This window comes from Rhodamnia argentea, chromosome 11 (assembly GCF_020921035.1).
Source record: "Rhodamnia argentea isolate NSW1041297 chromosome 11, ASM2092103v1, whole genome shotgun sequence".
Classification (NCBI taxonomy): Eukaryota; Viridiplantae; Streptophyta; class Magnoliopsida; order Myrtales; family Myrtaceae; genus Rhodamnia; species Rhodamnia argentea.
Genome location: NC_063160.1, coordinates 6,480,264 through 6,500,698, shown reverse-complemented (window position 1 = coordinate 6,500,698; position 20,435 = coordinate 6,480,264). Strand labels below are relative to the sequence as shown.

General features: G+C 40.9%; 1 protein-coding gene across 1 annotated transcript; it reads left to right on the top strand.

Moving 5' to 3' along the window:
* The first annotated feature begins 3,301 nt into the window (after positions 1–3,301).
* LOC115742098 (ABC transporter B family member 15-like) lies at positions 3,302–7,912 on the top strand. The gene is made up of 7 exons (XM_030676214.2): positions 3,302–3,550; positions 3,631–3,685; positions 3,878–4,056; positions 4,149–4,606; positions 4,775–5,315; positions 5,472–6,359; positions 6,468–7,912. The coding sequence occupies exons 1-7, from the start codon at positions 3,302–3,304 to the stop codon at positions 7,851–7,853; spliced, it is 3,756 nt and encodes a 1,251-aa protein (XP_030532074.1). The 3' UTR covers positions 7,854–7,912.
* Positions 7,913–20,435: the final 12,523 nt, after the last annotated feature.

The following is a 20,435-nucleotide window of genomic DNA, read 5'->3' as shown; positions in this document are numbered from 1 at the left end:
GTTTTGTTAAGAGAAAGGCAAAATCTAATGTGGCTTTTAGTCAATGAAAAAAATTAACATTGAAGACCATAATTTTTTTAATTACATATCATACCAATTTTCTACAATTAATCAAGAAAAAAATGAAAACAAAGAATTTGAAAAAAAAACATTGAAAATTCAAGGAAAGTAATTAAAGATAGAGTCGTTGTTGGTGCCTACATTAATAATTGTCGCTCCCTCACATGCTAAAAAGCACAACCAACATACAGACTAGGGGTGAGCATGACCGGATCGGTAAGATCTAGACCTAGATCCCGAAACCGACCCTATTATAACCGGTTCCCAATTTTTGGAACCTAGGACCACCCCGTTTATCCTAGAACCTATTTTGGAACCAACCTTGTTTTTCGATCCGGTTCTATGGTCTTCCCGAGAACCTGTTTCCCTTTTGTTTCTTTTTCTGATTTCATTTTTTTTTTCAAAATAATATGAGTATCGATGAAATGATCCAAAGTACAGGTGAATAATAAAACTCATTATCCGCCAAAAGCAATAATCCCTAATATGAGCAATAAAAATGACAATCCATCAAAAGCAATAATCCAAAATATAATAATAGAAGTTACAATACACCAAAAGCAGTAATGATCTTACAAATCGTTGAATTAACAAGTGCAATTCTTCCTATCACACTACCACCAAAAATCGCTAATAATCTCTCATTTCTATCTTGCAAGTCAAAAGACTCGAAGCCCACGTTGAAACTTGCAAGGTTGGCGATATAACAAATTTTAAACTAGGTTAAACTAAAGATGATAATTGATAAAGACTGCTAATAGAAAATACTGATAAAAGTTTAATAAACTGCAAGTAAAATCAGATAAGTTGTATTGATTGCAGAATCCTTTTCTACAGAATTCCCTCGGCCATTTTTAGTTGGATGCATAAAGAACAATCGTCAGCAGATGTTACTACTTCCCTAGAAGTTTTCGAGATAAGCTCAATAACTGTATCTCAATACCCCAAAAACGATCGATCTCTTACTTTGTGTGTCCCATGGCAATTTCTAATGGGCACCGAACATTTCATCATCTGGCAATTCCCAATATTAACCGAATGTCCTTCATCGGTTACGGCTCTGTGGGTCCATCACGGCCCAGGTAAGCCATTTTTGGGTGTCAACAATCTCGTATCCATCTGCATCAACATATATCAGCTTGAATCTCCACTTTGTTGCCTTTATGAGCATGGCATCAACAATAATGCGCACCTCGATCCCTAATCTCTTTCTCCTTACCGAACCATGGACTATAGTGCTACATCACAATGCCCATCGCCCAAAAATCGTGTTAGTGACGAGATCCCTTCATTGAGATATTCGCCAACCAATCTACCATTGGCTTTCATACCATTTGTTGGGAGCGCGCATCAAAAGTTCATTACCTTTACCTGAAGAGATCGTCCAGATAGAGCCCAAATCCGAGCCCTTCATCGCATCTACTTAGACTCAGCTTTACTCAAAAGATTAAGTTAATGAGTTATGGGCCAACAAGAATATATTAACTACTCTATACCATACTAATTTTTCGATGTATGACTTTTTCTAACACAACTTACACATGCGTCTTAACATGACACCGTCGGAGCAGGCTTCCTATTAGATGATTGAGTATCTTCACCTTCTGTTTGTTTCACAACTTCTCGTTTTCGAACGTCTTCGGTTGATGAGAAACCGCCCTCACAAGCCTGTGGTGGACTTCTTCCTCAACTTAATATATTTCCACAAACGGGCGGTTTTGTTGTTTAACTGAGGAAGAGATTGGGAGCGGCCATGGGAATATTCCCCAGGGAGCGACAAGTAATGCTATTCTTTCAGTTCTGTTAACGCCCAAATAAGTCAAATTACGTTCACACACACACACACTCTCTCTCTACACTGTTTTCAAGCTCTCTCATTCCGCACAAAAAATGTTTCTTGTAATCCTTAAATATGTTGGACTAAGAAAAGTCCTTAAACTGCTTTGTCCGAACTCTGGAATATAAAATTCGGGGGTATTTTCTAAGATGAAGGGAAGAAAAATATTTTCTCTTAACTTAGAGGGAAGATGGTGGAGAAGGTAGACTCCACGTTATCTTCGGATGGCTACTACCGGATAAGGTAGTATAGTAGCATCCTGTGCATGTGTTGTTAATCATCGGAGTTTCGGCCTTTGCATCATCGACCTATGTTTCGCACAGTGTCTTTGAATAGACTTGTCGGCAACGTATCCTGATTCTCACGTTATGGTATCAACGCCTTGTTGAATATGACACCTCACTAGATGCTTCTCCATTTTGTCTCAAGAAGAAACCGGGAAAAGGACGAGGTCCATGATGCCCGTAGCCTTTTGTTCTCTTGTGTAACGCATCTTTTGGGGCCTAGATTCCACGAAAATAAAATCCATGTATACTCGGATTTCACTAATTTTTGTCTGGTGATTGGGGAATCCAAGCAAATTTTAAGTTTCAGATTCTTCTTATGATGTATATGATAATGAGGTCTATCAAGAAATTAGATGGATAGATTTATTTGGCAACATTTATAGGACATCAGATGCTATGACATTACGACGTTCGACCAATCCCCACACTCCAAGGGTCATGGCTTAACCTTATGTTCCAACTTGGCAGGACGACTCACGAGGAATCTAGGTTAAGGGCTCCATTTGTTTTGCGAAAAACGGGTGATTTGAAAAATATTTTTATAAAAATGATCATATAGGTCACTTGAAATGATTACTCAATGAAAAATATTTCCATCAACTAAATATTTGCGTAGATGATGAAAATATTTTTATTTCATTCACTTTTGTAAGTGATATAAACAATCATTCTTTGAAAAATATTTTCAAAATTACTCATTTTTCGCGAAACAAACGGAACCTAAGTAGCTTGCAGGGAAGAGAGGCCGGCCGAACATTTTCTCAGGGATTGGCGGCGGTAAGACGAGAAGAAAATTCGGGTCACCTTCATTTGTCATGTGCAACTTGCTTCAATCATGTAAGTCGATATGAAGTCGTTGGAATTTGTTTTTGATGCCCAAGAAAAAAATTATGTATAAATAGCAACAGCAGGAGTTGCAGGAGTTGCTAAAACTAGAGCAGCACTTTACACTAGTAAAATTGACTTTCTCACAAAGTTTCAAGTTCAATGGAGAACTTAAACATGTTCGTTCATGGAGAGATGTTCTCACACTTCGGATCCGCAACTGGTGGTCTGGCAGTCATCTGAGAATTTTTCCGCTGGTTTGTTACTGAAAGAAACTTGGGAAAAAACAAAAATGGGAAATAAGAGACAGGACAATGCGGGGGAGAAGAACATGAAGAAGAAGAAGTGGGGGTCGTCCATGGGCTCCATATTCATGCACGCAGATGGAGTGGACAAGTGCTTGATGGGTCTCGGCTTCTTCGGAGCTGTTGCCGATGGCTTCTCTACGCCCCTCGTGCTCTATGGCACAAGCCGGCTCATGAACGACCTAGGCTCTGCTTCTTCTCTGGATCCCGTGACATTTCTTCACAACATCAACAAGGTACGCACAGCCATCTCTCTTCGAGCTCATCATGAGGCAATGGCGATTTCTTTCCCTCACTCTGGATCGTGTTTCTGCAGAATGCGGTGCTTATCTTGTACGTGGTCTGTGGACTGGTGTTTGCTTGTTTTCTAGGTGGGTCAAACTGTTTCTCATGTTCCCTGTTAGGCTTTTTTGTTTTATCTTGGCAAGAGTTGGAAATCGACGGAAAATTCAGGTCTTGTGAGTTTCCACATGCAGAAACTCTTGTGAATGTTCTAGTGTGGAAATGCTTCTAGGACTTGCCAAACTTTTTTTCTGACTGATGGTGATGATGTTCGTATTCAGAAGGGTATTGTTGGACCAGGACTGGTGAGAGGCAAGCGGCAAAAATAAGAGCCGGGTACTTGAGAGCCGTGCTCAGGCAAGACGTGACCTACTTCGACATGCATGTGACGAGCACGTCAGAAGTCGTCACCAGCGTGTCCAACGATAGTCTCGTGATTCAGGACGTCCTAAGCGAGAAGGTACCTCATTCAATATTTCAAACTCTCTGCAATGTTATTTACGATTTCCACTTGCCGATGTACTAGCTAAGTGTTCCTAAGCTGAATTGTAGGTCCCTAATTTTCTTGTCAATGTGTCGGTATTCATCGGGAGCTACATAGCATCATTCGTATTGTTGTGGAGATTGGCGATAGTCGGGTTCCCCTTTGCTGTGCTTCTCCTACTCCCGGGCATGACATATGGGAGGACTCTTATGGTTATTGCAAGAAAGATGAGGGAAGAGTATAATAAGGCTGGTACGGTAGCAGAACAGGCGGTCAGTTCCATCAGAACGGTTTATGCCTTCGCCGGTGAGAGCAAAACGCTTTCCGAGTTTTCTAAATCTCTTGAAGGATCTGTGAAGTTGGGGCTGAGGCAGGGCCTGGCTAAAGGCTTGGCGATCGGAAGCAACAGTATTGTGTTCGCCATTTGGTCTTTCATGGCATATTATGGTAGTAGAATGGTCATGTACCATGGCTATCAAGGCGGAACGGTTTATGTCGTCGGCACAGCCATTACTTATGGTGGAGTGTAAGTGGAACTTCCAGCTTTCTCTTAGACTTCCAATTTTGACTCTCATTCTTGCTGATAATACATTCAGGAAATGTCAGTCCTGCGTCTGACCTGGTTTAAGATTCAGGAAATCCTAGTGTTAGATGAGCAATTGATCCTGACTTGTTTTCTCTTATACGATTTAAGGGCATTTGGTTCTGCTTTATCCAACCTCAAGTACTTCTCTGAAGCGTTCGCAGCAGGTGAGCGTATAGCGGAGATGATGAAGAGAGTGCCCACGATTGATCTAGAGAACATGAAGGGGGAGACTTTACAGAAGTTGGAAGGAAACATCGAATTTAGACACGTCGAGTTTGCGTATCCATCGAGACCTGAAAACATCATCTTCAAAGACTTCTCTCTCGCGATCCCATCAGGAAAGACTCTAGCTTTGGTTGCTGGCAGCGGCTCGGGAAAATCCACGGTGATATCGCTCCTGCAGAGGTTCTACGACCCGCTCAGTGGAGAAATACTCCTCGACGGGATTGCCACCAATAAGCTGCAAATTAAATGGCTGAGATCGCAAATGGGACTTGTGAGCCAAGAGCCTGCGCTCTTTGCAACTAGCATAAAGGAGAATATACTCTTTGGCAAGGAGGATGCCGAGATGGAGGAGGTGATCGAAGCTGCCAAGGCTTCTAATGCTCATAACTTCATCGATCAGTTGCCTCTGGGGTACGATACACAGGTCTGTTTCCTCCTCTTTCTTTCTTGCAGTTGGCAAAAATGCAATAGGTATGATACTGATGACATACTAAGAGTTTTCGACTGGAAGAATCTTCCATCTATGTTTGTGTTACATTAAACCATGAGAAAGTACACAAGCTTGCATTTGTCTGATCAGGTAGGGGACAGAGGCACCCAATTGTCAGGAGGGCAGAAGCAGAGAATAGCCATCGCCCGGGCAATCATTAAAGCACCTAGAATCCTCCTCCTAGATGAAGCAACAAGCGCGTTAGACACGGAGTCTGAGAAAATCGTCCAAGAAGCACTCGAACGAGCTTCCGTTGGTCGCACAACGATCATCGTTGCTCACCGGCTATCTACAATACAACATGCCAATAATATCGCTGTCATTCAGAATGGGCAAGTGACAGAGTATGGCAATCATGAAGAGCTAATCCAGAATAAGGACGGCCTCTACACCTCGTTGGTCAATCTTCAGAAATCAGAGAAACAGAAACCGACTGATCAAGTTAAGAAAACCGAGAACCAAATCACGTCTTCCATATTAAGCACGGATGGAAATAGTGGTGGTAGCCGCCATAACCTATCCAAGGTGAGTCGGTCCAACTCAGCCAGGTCAAAGCCACCAGTTGGTTCGGATGATCAAAACATCCCAGTTCCATCTTTGCGAAGATTGATAGCTTTGAACATGCCGGAGTGGAAACAAGCGATCCTGGGGTGCACCAGCGCGATATTGTTCGGTGCAGTTCAACCCGTGTATTCTTTCACCCTGGGCTCAATGGTCTCGGTTTTTTTCTTGACAGACCACGAGGAGGTTAAAGCAAATATAAGGATTTATGCAATCTGCTTTCTGGGTTTGGCCGTGTTCTCGCTAGTGGTCAGCATGATCCAACACTACAATTTCGCTTTCATGGGGGAGTACTTGACTAAGAGAATCCGAGAGCAGATGCTCTCTAAGATCCTGACTTTCGAAGTCGGATGGCACGATCAAGATCAGAACTCCAGCGGTTCGGTTTGCTCTAGACTCGCTAAGGATGCCAATGTGGTAAATACAATTCCATTATTGCTCTTCACTCATTCTAGTCCTCTATGGTTGTATCTAGCAGGATGGCCTCACATTGATGGCTAATGCTGCTTCGATGCTTCTGTGCAGGTGCGATCTTTGGTGGGTGACCGTATGGCTCTTATCGTGGAGACATGCTCGGCTATAACAATTGCCTGCACCATGGGTCTGATCATCGCGTGGCGACTCGCTCTTGTGTTAATGGCTGCACAACCCTTCAGCATAGTCAGCTTCTACATGAGACGAGTGCTCCTAAAGAGCATGTCTCAAAAGGCCATCAAGGCTCAAGATGAAAGCAGCAAGCTCGCAGCGGATGCAGTCTCCAACCACCGAACGATCACTTCCTTCTCTTCGCAAGAGCGCATCCTCAACATGCTCGAGAAAGCCCAGGAAGGCCCAGAACGAGAGAGCATCCGGCAGTCGTGGTATGCTGGTTTGGGATTAACAGCCTCGCATTTCTTTACCAAGTGCGCTTGGGTTCTAGGTTTCTGGTATGGAGGCAAGTTGATTTCGCAAGGGAAAATCACAATGAAAGAGCTCTTCGAGACGTTCCTGGTCTTGATCAGCACAGGCAAGGTGATTGCGGACGCCGGGAGCATGACCACGGACCTTGCCAAGGGCATTGACACGGTCAGGTCCGTGTTCGCCATATTGGACCGGAAGACTGGAATCGAACCCGAGGACACGGAAGGATACCGGCCAAGAAATATAACAGGCCATGTAGAGTTTTGCAGGGTAGATTTTGCCTACCCAGAAAGGCCGGACGTCATCATCTTAAAGGACTTCTCATTCAACATCGAAGCGGGCAAATCCACAGCATTAGTCGGACAGAGTGGATCTGGAAAATCAACCCTCATTGGCTTGATCGAAAGATTCTACGATCCAATCAGTGGCTCAGTAAAAATCGATGGACGAGATGTGAGGTCATACCACCTCAGGGCCTTAAGGAAGCACATCGCGTTGGTCAGTCAGGAGCCGACTCTATTCGCTGGCACAATAAGAGAGAACATTGTCTATGGAATCTCGTGCGAGACGAGCGAAATGGAAATCGTCGAGGCTGCACGGGCTGCCAATGCTCACGACTTCATCGTGGCACTAAAGGACGGATACGACACATGGTGCGGGGACAAGGGGGTCCAGCTCTCCGGAGGACAAAAGCAGAGAGTTGCCATAGCGAGAGCCGTGCTGCGAAACCCGACACTGTTGTTGCTCGATGAGGCGACTAGCGCGCTCGACAGCCAGTCAGAGAAGGTGGTGCAGAATGCGCTGGAATGTTTGATGGTCGGACGGACCACGTTAGTGGTGGCGCATAGGTTGAGTACAATACAAGGGTGCGATGTGATCGCCGTGCTGGACAAAGGGAAGGTGGTGGAGAAGGGGAGCCACTCTTCCTTGTTGGCTAAGGGTCTGGCCGGAGCTTACTACTCGCTCGTGAACCTTCACAGCGCGCCGAGCGTCACGGAAAGTATCGAATAGTGTGTGAGGTGAATCTGCTTGAAACAGGGGGAAAAAAAAGGACATTGAGAAATGTAATTAAGGCGCTACAAATGTGATTATAGCTCCTTTTTCTGTCCAATGGAGTGAACGGAAGGACAGGCTTATGCTTGTTTCATATAATTATATGAATAGAATGCTTCATTATGGCAGTGTGTTTTTCACTTGCCTTGCATGATCAGTGTCGAAGATTAGCTCGGAATAACCTTTTTTCTTACTTTTTGTCCACAAAGCTGTAAAAGACAGATTAAGAAAAGAATTCACCAACCCAAAACTTGCTAAAAATAGGTTGAAAAATCATATCATTCTCGTGTGTATAAGTATTTATTGCATGCGTATGTCATTTTTCTTAGAATGCGTGGACCGTATGATAATCCTAATCAAAGATAATAAAGAGATCATGCTTGTGCAAGTATGTGATTGCCATTAAAAGACATCGACGCGCCTTCGTTAGCTCAAAAAGCTACGGGATAGGGGCTTGGGGGTAAACAACGTATTTTCAAGTAGTCATTGCTCACGCCAACGGAATCAAATGCCGTCATCTGCCAAAAGTTTACTTGAGATGATGGCAGAGACATCGTTTATCATTATCATGTGATAGAACAAATGTGCCGTCAAACACGTAAAGTGCTAATATTGCCCGGTTCAGGAAGTTCCGATATAACCTCGGGAAAAAGGATGCCCAAGAAAGTGAAAAGAAAATAATGCATAATGCTTTTGTTGAGTTATGATTGATTGATGTTATACAAGATGGTTACGTGAAGTGAAAGGCTCGGGTAATGAAAAACCGAAAGTGAAAATAAAAGTTATGGCATTCATTAAAGTGTATGCTTGATATTATGATTAATGTCGTACTTGATGAATTAGAGTAATGAATTACATGATAACTTTGTGGTTCACGATATCGGGTGTTATAACTTCTACTCTATCTCGAAACTAGTGCTTTTTCTACTAGGCTGTGTGTTCATCCCTTTATTTTTCAGGAAACTAAGATGGATCCGCCTCGTGCCTCGCTGTTTGGATTGTCGACTCAAGTGGAATATTCCTAGCAGGAAGTCATGAATATGGAAACCGGCATTAAAAAGTAGGTGGAAGAATGCTCATGGGTCTTCTGCGCAATTTCAATGGACCGTCGGGTTTCCAAGGCGCAGTAACGCCTTAGGAGAGTACCTGAGTCTACATGAAATAGACTTTTATTGTTGATGATTCATGTGTATCTTGCTTTCCTATCCCTGATTAGTGTTGGTGGTTTGGGAGTTAATCGTTTCCGCATGTGCTTAATAAGAAGATAAAAATGAATGGGTCAATAATGTGCCCGGGAAGTCGTCCTTAATGACCTGAGGCGTATTGGTAGGGATATTGCGTACCCGAGGATCGGGGTGTGACATTTAGTCTGCCAATTGAGGTAATGATTGATCCGTTAGGTCTTAATTTTTGGGATTGGTGGTTAATTAGTATAACAAATTGTGGAACAACAATGAAACAAGTTATATGTAAAGATTATAGGACTGAATTCATGTTGGAATATTGAGGTCTAATTGATTTCCTTTGATAAGCCCTAAATAAATATGAGATGATTGCAATGAAGTGAGTGATAAATATGAGTTATAGGCTTGAACTTGTGGATGTGCATTGAGGATTAGATAGTGATCATGGGCAAAAGGTCGAAAAGACTGTGATATAAATGATAGATATGGGATTATCTTGAAACTTGAATAAACAGCGGCCAAGAAAGAGTAATGTAGATTCTAGGCAATTGATCTTGAGATTTGATGGTCCTAATGATTTCATAATGTTAAGTCTATGATAAGAACTGACGATTTGGAAATTGATTGGTTGGTTGGTGGTTAATTTGGTACCACGGACGCTGGAGGTTGGACTTGTCACGACCCGAACCCTACGAACCGTCGACATCCCACCTGGCCTTGCTTGCGTACGGTTCTCCCGGATCCTCAGGCCAACAAAATTAAACAACACATGCGGAAGCAACAACAACCCCCATACAGAAAACTAACAAACCATGATAACTTGGGATGGTAAAAACACACATATGTACATATATACATAGTTGTTACAAACTATCAAACTTAAGGCTTCGGGGGCCACCGTACAAGCCCGTGACCACCTATAACAAAAGACACGTGGTTGAAGCCCGCTACACAATCAAAATACAATACTCCACAAAAACCGAGAGGCCGACTATCCTAAGTCTCATCCTACTCTGGAGGCTGTTTCGCATCGGAAGGCTCCACAACGTCTCCATCCTCTTCGGGCGCCACGACCTGCGGGCTAGGCTCCACGTCATCGGGACCAGCGTCCGGGTGAATCACTACACCGTCTGGAGAGGGAGTACTAGTAGGGTCCCACTCCCCAACACCGTCATAGGGGATGTCAAAGCCTGTCAATGGTCCCACTAGCAAATCCCCGTGGCGGTACGTCTACGCCACGTACGTATGAGTCTTCCAAAAAGGCTCTCCGGTATTCACCAATATCGTAGTCACGTGCCTATAATACACCTTGTCCTCTCCTACTGGGTACTCCGTCACCACGGTTTCCATGTCCCGCGGGATCCCGAACCTTTGAGGCGGGTCATTCATGGTTAAGGCGTAAGGTCCGAAAAACAATGAACCCACGACGGGGTGAGATAAAATCTCAGTAGGAAAATCTCTAACCCTAGATCAGGTCGTTAGTGCCTCCAGACACAACTTAGGCGAACAACAAATTCCAACAACTCTTTCTTTCTTACCCAAAAATTCCACAATTAAATTCCAGAAAATTCCATTCTTTCTCCGAAAATTCTCACACCTTCTCAAATATTCTACGTTACTCCCGTCTCGGCGTTCCACGCCTCAGCCCGACAATAAAATATTCTACGTGCTCCGAGGCTCGTTTTTAACACATCCGGCCATAATATAAATATCCACATTACTCCGAAAATTTCTACGTTACTCTGAAAATATTCCACGCTACTCCAGAATATTCCACGTTACTCCAAAAATATTCCACGTCACTACAGAATATTCCACGTTACTCCAAAAATATTCCACACTACTCCAGAATATTCCACGTTACTCCACCGCCATCTTAAGTTCATGAAATTGAGCCTCGGACCTTTATGGAATACGGCTCTATATATATATATATATATATATATATATATATATATATATATATACACACACACACACACTAGGGTCTCAGACACAAAGGAATACGACTCACAAATCTCGGTCTCTGACACATAGGAACACGACCGGATCAAGTCTCGGACAATTAGTCGAACACGACTCACTTTGGTCTCGGACGACTTAATTAAACACGACTTTCATACTTTCTCGGTCTCGGACAATCAGACGAATACGGCTCACTTTGGCCTCGGACGACTTGATTGAATACGACTCTCACATTTTCTCGGTCTCGGATAATCAGACGAATACGGCTCACTTTGGCCTCAGACGACTTGATTGAATACAACCATCACATTTTCTCGGTCTCAAATAATCAGACGAATACGGCTCACTTTGACCTCAAACGACTTGATTGAATACGACCCTCACATTTTCTCGGAATAGTTCAGGACCACGTGATTCACTCACATTAAAGAATTAATAATTCGGGATCACCCGATTAATTCACACTAATCCAAATATTAATTCAGACTACCCGATCAATTAATACTACCATAGTATCCAATCCACGCCATACGACCATATTACGCTAACGTAGCAATATATGAATAACGTGCAATTAAAATTATACTAACGTGGGAATTTATTATGGCCGAACAATAATAATTTTCTAACGCGCAAATAATTCTACTATAGTACTAAACTATAGTAATAATGCCACATTTAATTAGTACCATGGCATAACAACTTTATGTTACATAAAAGTAACCCTAGTTAATATATAAACTAACCATGGTTCAAAATTAACTAGAGTCAAAACTAACCTAACCATGATTAATAAATGGCATAAAGTAACTATAGTTGGACATAAAGTAACTAGAGTTAGTAAAGTAACCATGGTCAAACTTTGACCAAACCAATATCCTCTTGCAATTACTATTCATCTCAAGAACAAACTTCTCTCTCCTCCAAATCTGAAATTTTCGGCCAGCACAAATCCAACCTCAAATTCACCAATTTCTTCATCAAAAATTCACAATTTCATGGTCTCTTAGCAACCTAACCACCTAATTTAGGTTTAAAAACAATCCTACCTCAAAAAATCTCAAAAACCTCCGTTGAACGGTTGAGGAAAAGCTCGAACCAAGCGGCGATTCCGGCGATCCTTGCACGGCCAGCGACTCGTCGACGATCTAGGAACTCCAAGCAACCTAAAGCGACTCCGGTGAAAGCTTGAAGAATTTTCGGCAATGGAGGGTGAGAGAGAGTGAATTCGGCCAAGTGAGGGAGAGAGAGAGAAAATTGAGCTAGAGAGAGAATGTGCTCTTGAAAAATGAAGAAGAAGAAGGCCAAATAATTAATAATATAGGTTAAGAATAATTAATTATGTCCACAAAGTCAAGAGGGAAAAAATATTTTCTCCCCACATTAACTAGTCAATCTCGGCCAAAGGGGAAAATGATTAAAATACCCCTCGTTCCAAGTGAAAAATGGGGTATTTTTCGAGGGCAAATGGGTCCTTTCCCATATCCAGTCCAAATCTACTTTTCCCGAATCTCTTTGGGGCGAACAGCGAAGGAATTGCACGCAGGATGAGGAAACGTCCAAAATTTTTATTTATGGAAACCCCTGAAGGTCCGACGTCAAATTCCGAAGCTCGATTCGCGATTAATCTCGATCAATAGAATTTTCAGCGTATCTCACACTAATGGGCGGCTTTTAGGAGTTACGCGTATCGACCCGTGATTAAAATCACGTTTAAGAATTACTCGAGTCATAGCGACCTTGGTTGTCATTCAATTGCAAGGGTCAATCACTAGTCCCAATAGACACGATCGTTAGAAAATAATTCGGGGACGTTTGGAACCCATACGAGGTCAAACGGAATCACCCGTGATCCAAGCGTAGTGTATTACCCAAATCGTTTCTAAATTATTCCAGGATCAGCCTATATTGGTCCAAAATATTCCCTCGACAATTTTCATGATCAAAGAGTCAGTCCATGACCAAGTTCTTAGGTCCACGTACTTGATTTTTCCTAGTTAGCCATTCCCATTCGGTTAGTCTGCTCAAGATGGAACATTCTTGAGTGAGATTAAACCGAAATACATCAATGAGACTTTTCATTTATTCAAGGCTTCAAAACGAGCCGGATTACGGGATGTCATAGGACTTGCGACGAAGTACGTGGCAATCGAGAATTATTGAGGTTTAGATGTTGATCTTCATCAATAGGCTCTGAATGACTTTGTGTTGTTGCAAGGAAGTGACTGTTAGTCGTGAACTATATGCATGAATTCGAAGTGGTGTATGGAGGATTAGATGTTAATATTTGTTGATGGACTTGAATGGTCTTGGATCTAGTTTAGGCGATGATCAAGAAAGATGGTGTGGATTGGTAATGATCAACCCTTATAAGTTAGAATCTACTGTCGACTAATGGTTCTATGAGATTGAATTAAAATCAAGATATGATGTTTATGATGTCGATTCACACACGATCCGAGCTATGAGGTTATACATGCATTCCACGTGTTTATTGCATTAAATCAGCTAAGTTTTAAAAACGTGCATGCATTACAATGTCATTATCTTACATGTATATCAAACTTGATAAACCGTGAAGCTTGATATGGAATAAGCTAAACAGAATACCTAACAACCGCAAGACTTGGTATGGGACTTGTCGAGCCGGACTCCCTTTGTAGGCGTGTGACTTGGAATCGAACCAGGCAAAGGCTAAGTGAACCTATAATGAACCAATCCGACGAGGGCGGGGAGTGATCACCGGGGCAAGAAGGCCTGGACAAAGAGCCACTCCCGGCGGGCTTCTAGGATAACGATGAGGGCGGGAATGAACCAAGTCATACATTGAAAAATGTGAGCATAAGTATTGTGCTAAGTTCGAACTATTTTTGAAATCCGACTCTTTTACAAAGTTTAAATTGATTTCAAAGAAAGTCAGAACTATTTTCAAGGCTGAAATATTTTTATGATCCGAACTGCATATTTTCAAAAGTTGAGACATTTTTAGCTTCGAGCAAAATTGGTTTCAAAGCCTAAGGCGTTTTCAGTCCTTTAATTATGATAATTTCAAGCTTGAGTTAATTTATGCTTTTGAACTAAGCTATTTTTCGAAGGTTAAATTACTTTATACTCCCGAGCTAAACTACTTTTGACATTTAAAATGTTTTATGAGCCAAGTGTTTTTAGCGATCGAGACATTTTCAAATCAGGATTTTCTTGTGAAAAGTTGGAACAGTTCTCAAAATTTGAAATTTTTTTGAACTAAACAGTCTTCAAAATTCAAAAAAAATTCAAAAGTTGGTGACGTTTTAGTTTTGAATTAAACTACTTACGTAATTGATAGTTTTCAAACTAAATTATTTTGAACTTTGTGAACAAAATGATTTTTGGGAAATGGAGTTGCATTGTTTCAAAAGTTCAAAATAATTTCAAAGTTCGAATTGGAACTCCAAGAATTATTTTCAAGCGAAGCCGCATTGTTTCAAAGGTTCAAAATGATTTCAAAGTTCGAGTTGAGATTTCAAAATGTTTTCGAAAATGGAGATGCACCGTTTTCAAGGTTTAAGATGATTTTAAGGTTCGGATTGAAATCCCAAATTTATTATTATTTTTTTTTGCAAAGGTGAAGTTACATCGTATGCAATGATCAAATGATTTTGAAGTTCAAATTTGAAACTCATAAATGATTTTTGAAAATAGAATTGCATCATTTCAAATATCCGAAATGATTTCAAGGTTTGAAATTAAATTAAGTAAAGCAGCATTGTGAGAATCTTAGAAAGTTATGCTAGCAATTTGCAAGTTGGAATAGTTATTATGAATAATGACCGTAAGTGAAGTCATAAAAGTTTTAAAGAGTCGTAAGTATGAAAATGACGGTTGAAACAAAAGTAAAGATTAATGAAGTGGTCTTGTTTTTATAATATTTGATTCTCTAAGGTCAAGGAAAGTATAGGCAGAAAATTATTTATTAGAGTAGCACAGCAAATGCATGGTGAAGCAGTTTGGAGGAATGAAGAAACAATGAAAGGCAAGTATCCACATCGATTAAGGACCCAAGCATGTTCAAATTTTGAGGACTAAATTTCTTAAGGGGGGAAGAGTTGTGACATCCCGAATTTTCCCTACATTAGAAATAATTAGAGAGTAAAATAAATTTTACGGATAAATTGTTTAAGAAACTTTTAGAAGAGGTTATTCTTAAATTCTCAAGAAAGTTATTTCGAAATTTTTCAGGAAAGTTTATTTGTGAAGTTTTCCGGAGAATTCCACTAGAAAATACAATATAAGAAATAGTTCTTGAATTGATATTTATAAATCAAATAGAATATAGAAGTCAATGTAAAGTCAATTGAGTCAACGGCAAGTCGATTTTCTAAAGAATAAGAATAAAATCAATACTAAGTCAATTAAGTCATTCTAAAGGATAAGAATAATGTCATTTTCGAGCATTAAATGATAGGATAAGAATGATGTCACTTTCATTAGTAAAGTCAAAGAAATATAAATGTGGCATCCACGGTTTTAGCAATTAATAGATTGTATGTAAATTGGATTTCTAATTAACCATATGTTATAGGACGGTGTAAACAATGAACAAGATGAGCAAGGACGAGATGGATCGAGACGAGGATCGCTAACCCCACCCGGCCTAGCACGGCGATGCTAGGGCACACACTCGATCACCGATGGCCATGCCTAGCCAACGTGGTGGAGGATTGTTCCGCCCGAGCAACCCACAACCGTCCGTCCACTTGGACGGAGTCAACCGCCCGGTTGCATTGTCGAGGTCATGTCTCCATTCCGATACTCCGTAGTCAAAAGTCATTGGCTAAAAAGTAGGTCAATGCACAGGTCAATGCACAAGTCAATGCATAAGTCAATTGATAAGTCAATGCAAAGTCAATTATATAAGGACAAGATTAGTATCATTTTCTAGCATTAAATGTCACGATAAGATCAATATCATTTTTAAGCATTAAATGTAAAGACGAGTATCAATATTAATCATACAAGTGGACCAATCAAATGAATATAAGTAGCTACTCTAAAATCTAGGATAACTAGCTTAAACAAGTGGACCAGTGAAAAGTAAGCTCATTAATGAAACTTGAAAAAGAAGTTAGGAAAAGGCCAAGATGAATTAAATGCATTTCACATTAAAAACTTGGGGAAAAAGTTAGAAAATCACTATCAATAGGGGTGAGGTCCTTTCAAATTTCCACAACCAACTATTCCCTCTTTCTTTTCTCTCCCTCACGCCCACACTCTTACGCCACTCCCTTTCTGACACCTAGCTCCCTCATTCCGCAAGTGTTCTCTCTTGTTTAGCCGCATTCTTGCTCGTTCCTTGGGTGTTCTCGGGTAATTCTATGGTGAAAAAGGTATGGGGATTACGAGTTTTGACATAGGGATGCAAGTTTAATACTTGATTGAAGTGGATAAAAGGTTATTCTTTATGAATGAGATGAAATGTATGCCGGAACATGTGTATAAAACTTAATAAAGATTGATTGAGAAATCATGCCATTCTCGTGCATATAAATATTTATTGCATGCGGTATAGGATTTTTCTTAGAATATGTGGATGGTATGATAATCCTAATCAAAGATAATAAAGAGATCATATGCGTGCAAGTATGTGATTGTCATTAAAAGATATCGACACACCTCCGTTAGCTCGAAAAGATATAGGGTAGGGGCTCAAGGGTAAAGGACGTATTTTCAAGTGGCTGTTGTTCGTGACAACGGAATCAAGTAAAGTTTACTTGAGGCGATGGCGTAGACATCGTTTATCATTACCAAGTGATTGAACAAATGTGTCGCCAAACACGTAAAGTGCTAACGTTGCCCAGTACCAAAGTCCCGATGTAATTGGGAAAAAGGATGCCCGAGAAAGTGATAAGAAAATAATGGATATTGCTTTTGTTGAGTTATGATTGATTGATGTCATACAAAATCGTTATGTGAAGTGAAAGGCTTAGGAAATGAAATCCCAAAAGTGAAAAGAAAAGATATGGCATTCATTAAAGTGTATGTTTGATATTATGACTAATGTCATACTTGATGAATTTGAGTAATAGATCAAAGGATAGCTTTGTGGTTCACGACATCGGGTGTTATAACTTCTACTCTATCTCGAACTAGTGCTTTTTCTACCGAACCGTGTGCTCATCCCTTCATTTTTTAGAAAATTAAGATGGATCCACCTCGTGCCTCTCTATTTAGATTGTCAACTTACATGGAATATTCCCAGCAAGAAGAATGCTCATGGGTCCTCTGTGCAATTTCGATGGATCGTCGGGTTTTCAAGGCAAAGTAACGCCTTAGGAGAGTACTTGAGTCAAGATGAGGAAGAGGTCATAATAGTTTAGTAATAATATGGAGTGCCGGACTAGGGATAGTCGAGGGTAACCTTCCAAAGTTTGATTGTACATTTTTAAGAGAAGATAATGAATATAGTAAGATATACTTTATGCATATATGAAATCTAAGTATGCATCACATATATCTTACAAGTTTCACTATCCTTCCCTTGGCTATACGTGATCAAAATTGGGGAGGTTATTTGGACCACCATTACTCTACTTCTCCTTAGGACACTAAGTCTATTGTCTCATAATAATTCGGCTCTTGAACTCTTGCTAGTCCATCGAAGTTGCGCAACAGGCCCATAAGCATTCCTCCACCTAGCCTCTAGTGCCACGAGATAAAATCGAGGGGAAGCTGAGCTAGTAACCCAATGTCTACCTAGACAATAGTCTTAATTATGACATACTCGATATTAGTTTCTACGTCCACAACTTCTGTTTGGAAAAATACCATGTGAGTTAGGTAGCCGAACAGAGGAGTTTGTGACGAAGCCATCTTGATTTCTTGAAAAATAAGGGATGAGCAAGTAGCCTAGTAAATGAAATTGCTAGGCCTAAAACAGGAATATCAGTCCAAAATACTCAATGTAGTGGTGTCGGTACTTTTAAACACTATTCAATGATCCACTACTCAAAAACAGTGTACACTACTTGCCATGTGAAGCGTAAACTCAATAAATGCAACAGACATTCTTTCTTTTTGCTTTTTGTTATTTCTTTCCCCGAGCCTCCAATCAAAACTTTTGATACTAGGCAACATCACCACTGCACATGTACGACGGCGAAAACATTTCATATCATCATTAGGTAGACGACGTCTACGTCATCGTTGCTTTTCTCACCGACGACGACGACAGATAATTCCGTTGCAGCGAGCAACGGTTAGAGATTACATCATTACCTCAAGCCTTTGCATCATCGCTTTTCTCACTAATGAAGCAGCATCATTGCTTTTCTCACTAACGATGCCTCAACCCCCTACATCGTTGCTTTTCTTGCTAACGATGGCATGTTATCGTCTTTATTGACAATCGCATTCTTGCACACGCATGATTCATTTATTATCTTTTCTTAACACCAAAATATGCAGGATTTAATCGACGGAAGGGAGACAGGACGAGGGACCGTTCGAACTACTTTTGGGCCCATTAAATCAGTCTGACGGGACCCGGAGCCGGCCTACCCGCACCGGCCAATCTGGGCCTAACTGGACCAAGCCCAGGTCAATCCCGAAGGCTGGATGGGTTTTGACTGGTTCAGGTCTAGATAGTTCCAAACCCGACCAAACCTGGATCCGGCCGGATGCTTGCTCGATTGGCCTTGACGACTCCCCTTGGTCTTCAATCGGTCCTCACTCAACGTCCGTAACACCTCCGTCGAATTTAACCAAAATAACGTGACATTAGTGCTGTGATACATATGACCATACATAATCACATATTAATGCAACACTTCATCAAGTAATAAATGGATATTACCACCTTAAAACTAGTAATCCCATTTACCCGTTACCCAAGCAAAAGTATTGTATCTTATGACACGCAAGAAAACAAGGTGAGCAGATGGCGTTGTGTGGTGCGTCGGTGAGGCAGTGTGGCGGCGGCATATGTTAGCGGCGATGGCATGAGGCGGCGGTCGGTCGTGCCATGAGAGAGAGAGAGAGAGAGAGAGAGAGAGAGGGGTTGGCGTGGGGAAGGAGAAGGGTAGTGGACATGAGAGTAGGGAAAGAGGAGAAAGTTGGTAGATATTGGAAATGAGGAAACCGAAGCCCTATTTATAGTAATTTCATAGCTTCCTTCACAAGATTCCTAGCTTCTCTTATAAGCTGCGTCATTAATGACCATGCCTTGTGTCTTAATTCCATTGGTCCACCTAAAAGCCTAGTTCTCTTCGGTTTCTAGACTAGCTACATATCATATGTTTATTGGTCCACTTGTATGGTGGATAATGCATCCTTATCTTATCCATTAATGCTTGATAATGACTTAATTATTATCCCTTATAATTAATGCTTGATAATGACTTGATACTTATCCCTTATCATTAACGCTTGAAAATGACTTTCATCTTATTATTTGAAAATGACATTATCCTTATCTTTTAAGGTTTGAAAGAGACATCATCCGTATCCGTTAGAAAATTGACTTGTATGTTCTTAATTGACTTGGCATTGACTTGTATATTAATTCTATAATTATTACTTTGTGCTATGTTTTCTAATACGAAATTTTCGGGAAAATTGCTTAAGTAAGGTAATGGCTTCCTCGAGAAACTTTGAAATAGCTTCCTCAACAAGTCAAAAGCATTAGCCTCTTCAAGAAGCTTTGAGATTCCTTCTTTATTAAGAAACGATTTTGCTTCCTCTAGAAGCTTCTAGGTGTCTTAAGGAACAAGTCAAGAGATATTATTTTATTTTTCTAATTATTTCTAATGTGGAAAATTTCGGGATGTCACGTGAGTGCAACAACCCCCTGGTGCATGTGGAAGGCCAGGAACAATTTTATTTTCTGGCAACATGTTCCATATCCATAAGCTTTAATTGACGCCGCCCTCAACATACTCAGCACATTCAGCAAATGGAACCTCCAAAAATCGAATTTAGAGTATGTGAATAGCGAATTACCTCATTGTTGGCTTCCACCGGAGCACATACCAAAGCCGTAGCTCTTGTCGAGGGGCTGAAGCTTGTGTAGGAGAGAGAAAGTGAAGTCTTGGAGTTAGAATCTGACTGTTTGAAAGTGGTCAAATCGGTAACTAATACGGATCATGTGTTGTGGGAAGTAAGTGCTCTTATCATGGAGGCCTGTGCTTTATTAGACCGACACAGGAAGGCTAGTGTTTCTCATGTGGCTAGTTCATCCCCGCAATCTCTTTGGAATTTACTATGTTTGGATGCCCCTTTGCTAGGCTCTTATGGTTAGGAAATAGTTCGTTTAATAATATTAGCTTTTTCCGATAAAAAAAAAAAATCCAAAGTCAATTGGATCGAATTGAATGCAATTGGTTAATTTGCTTCGGCCAAATTATTAATAAATATT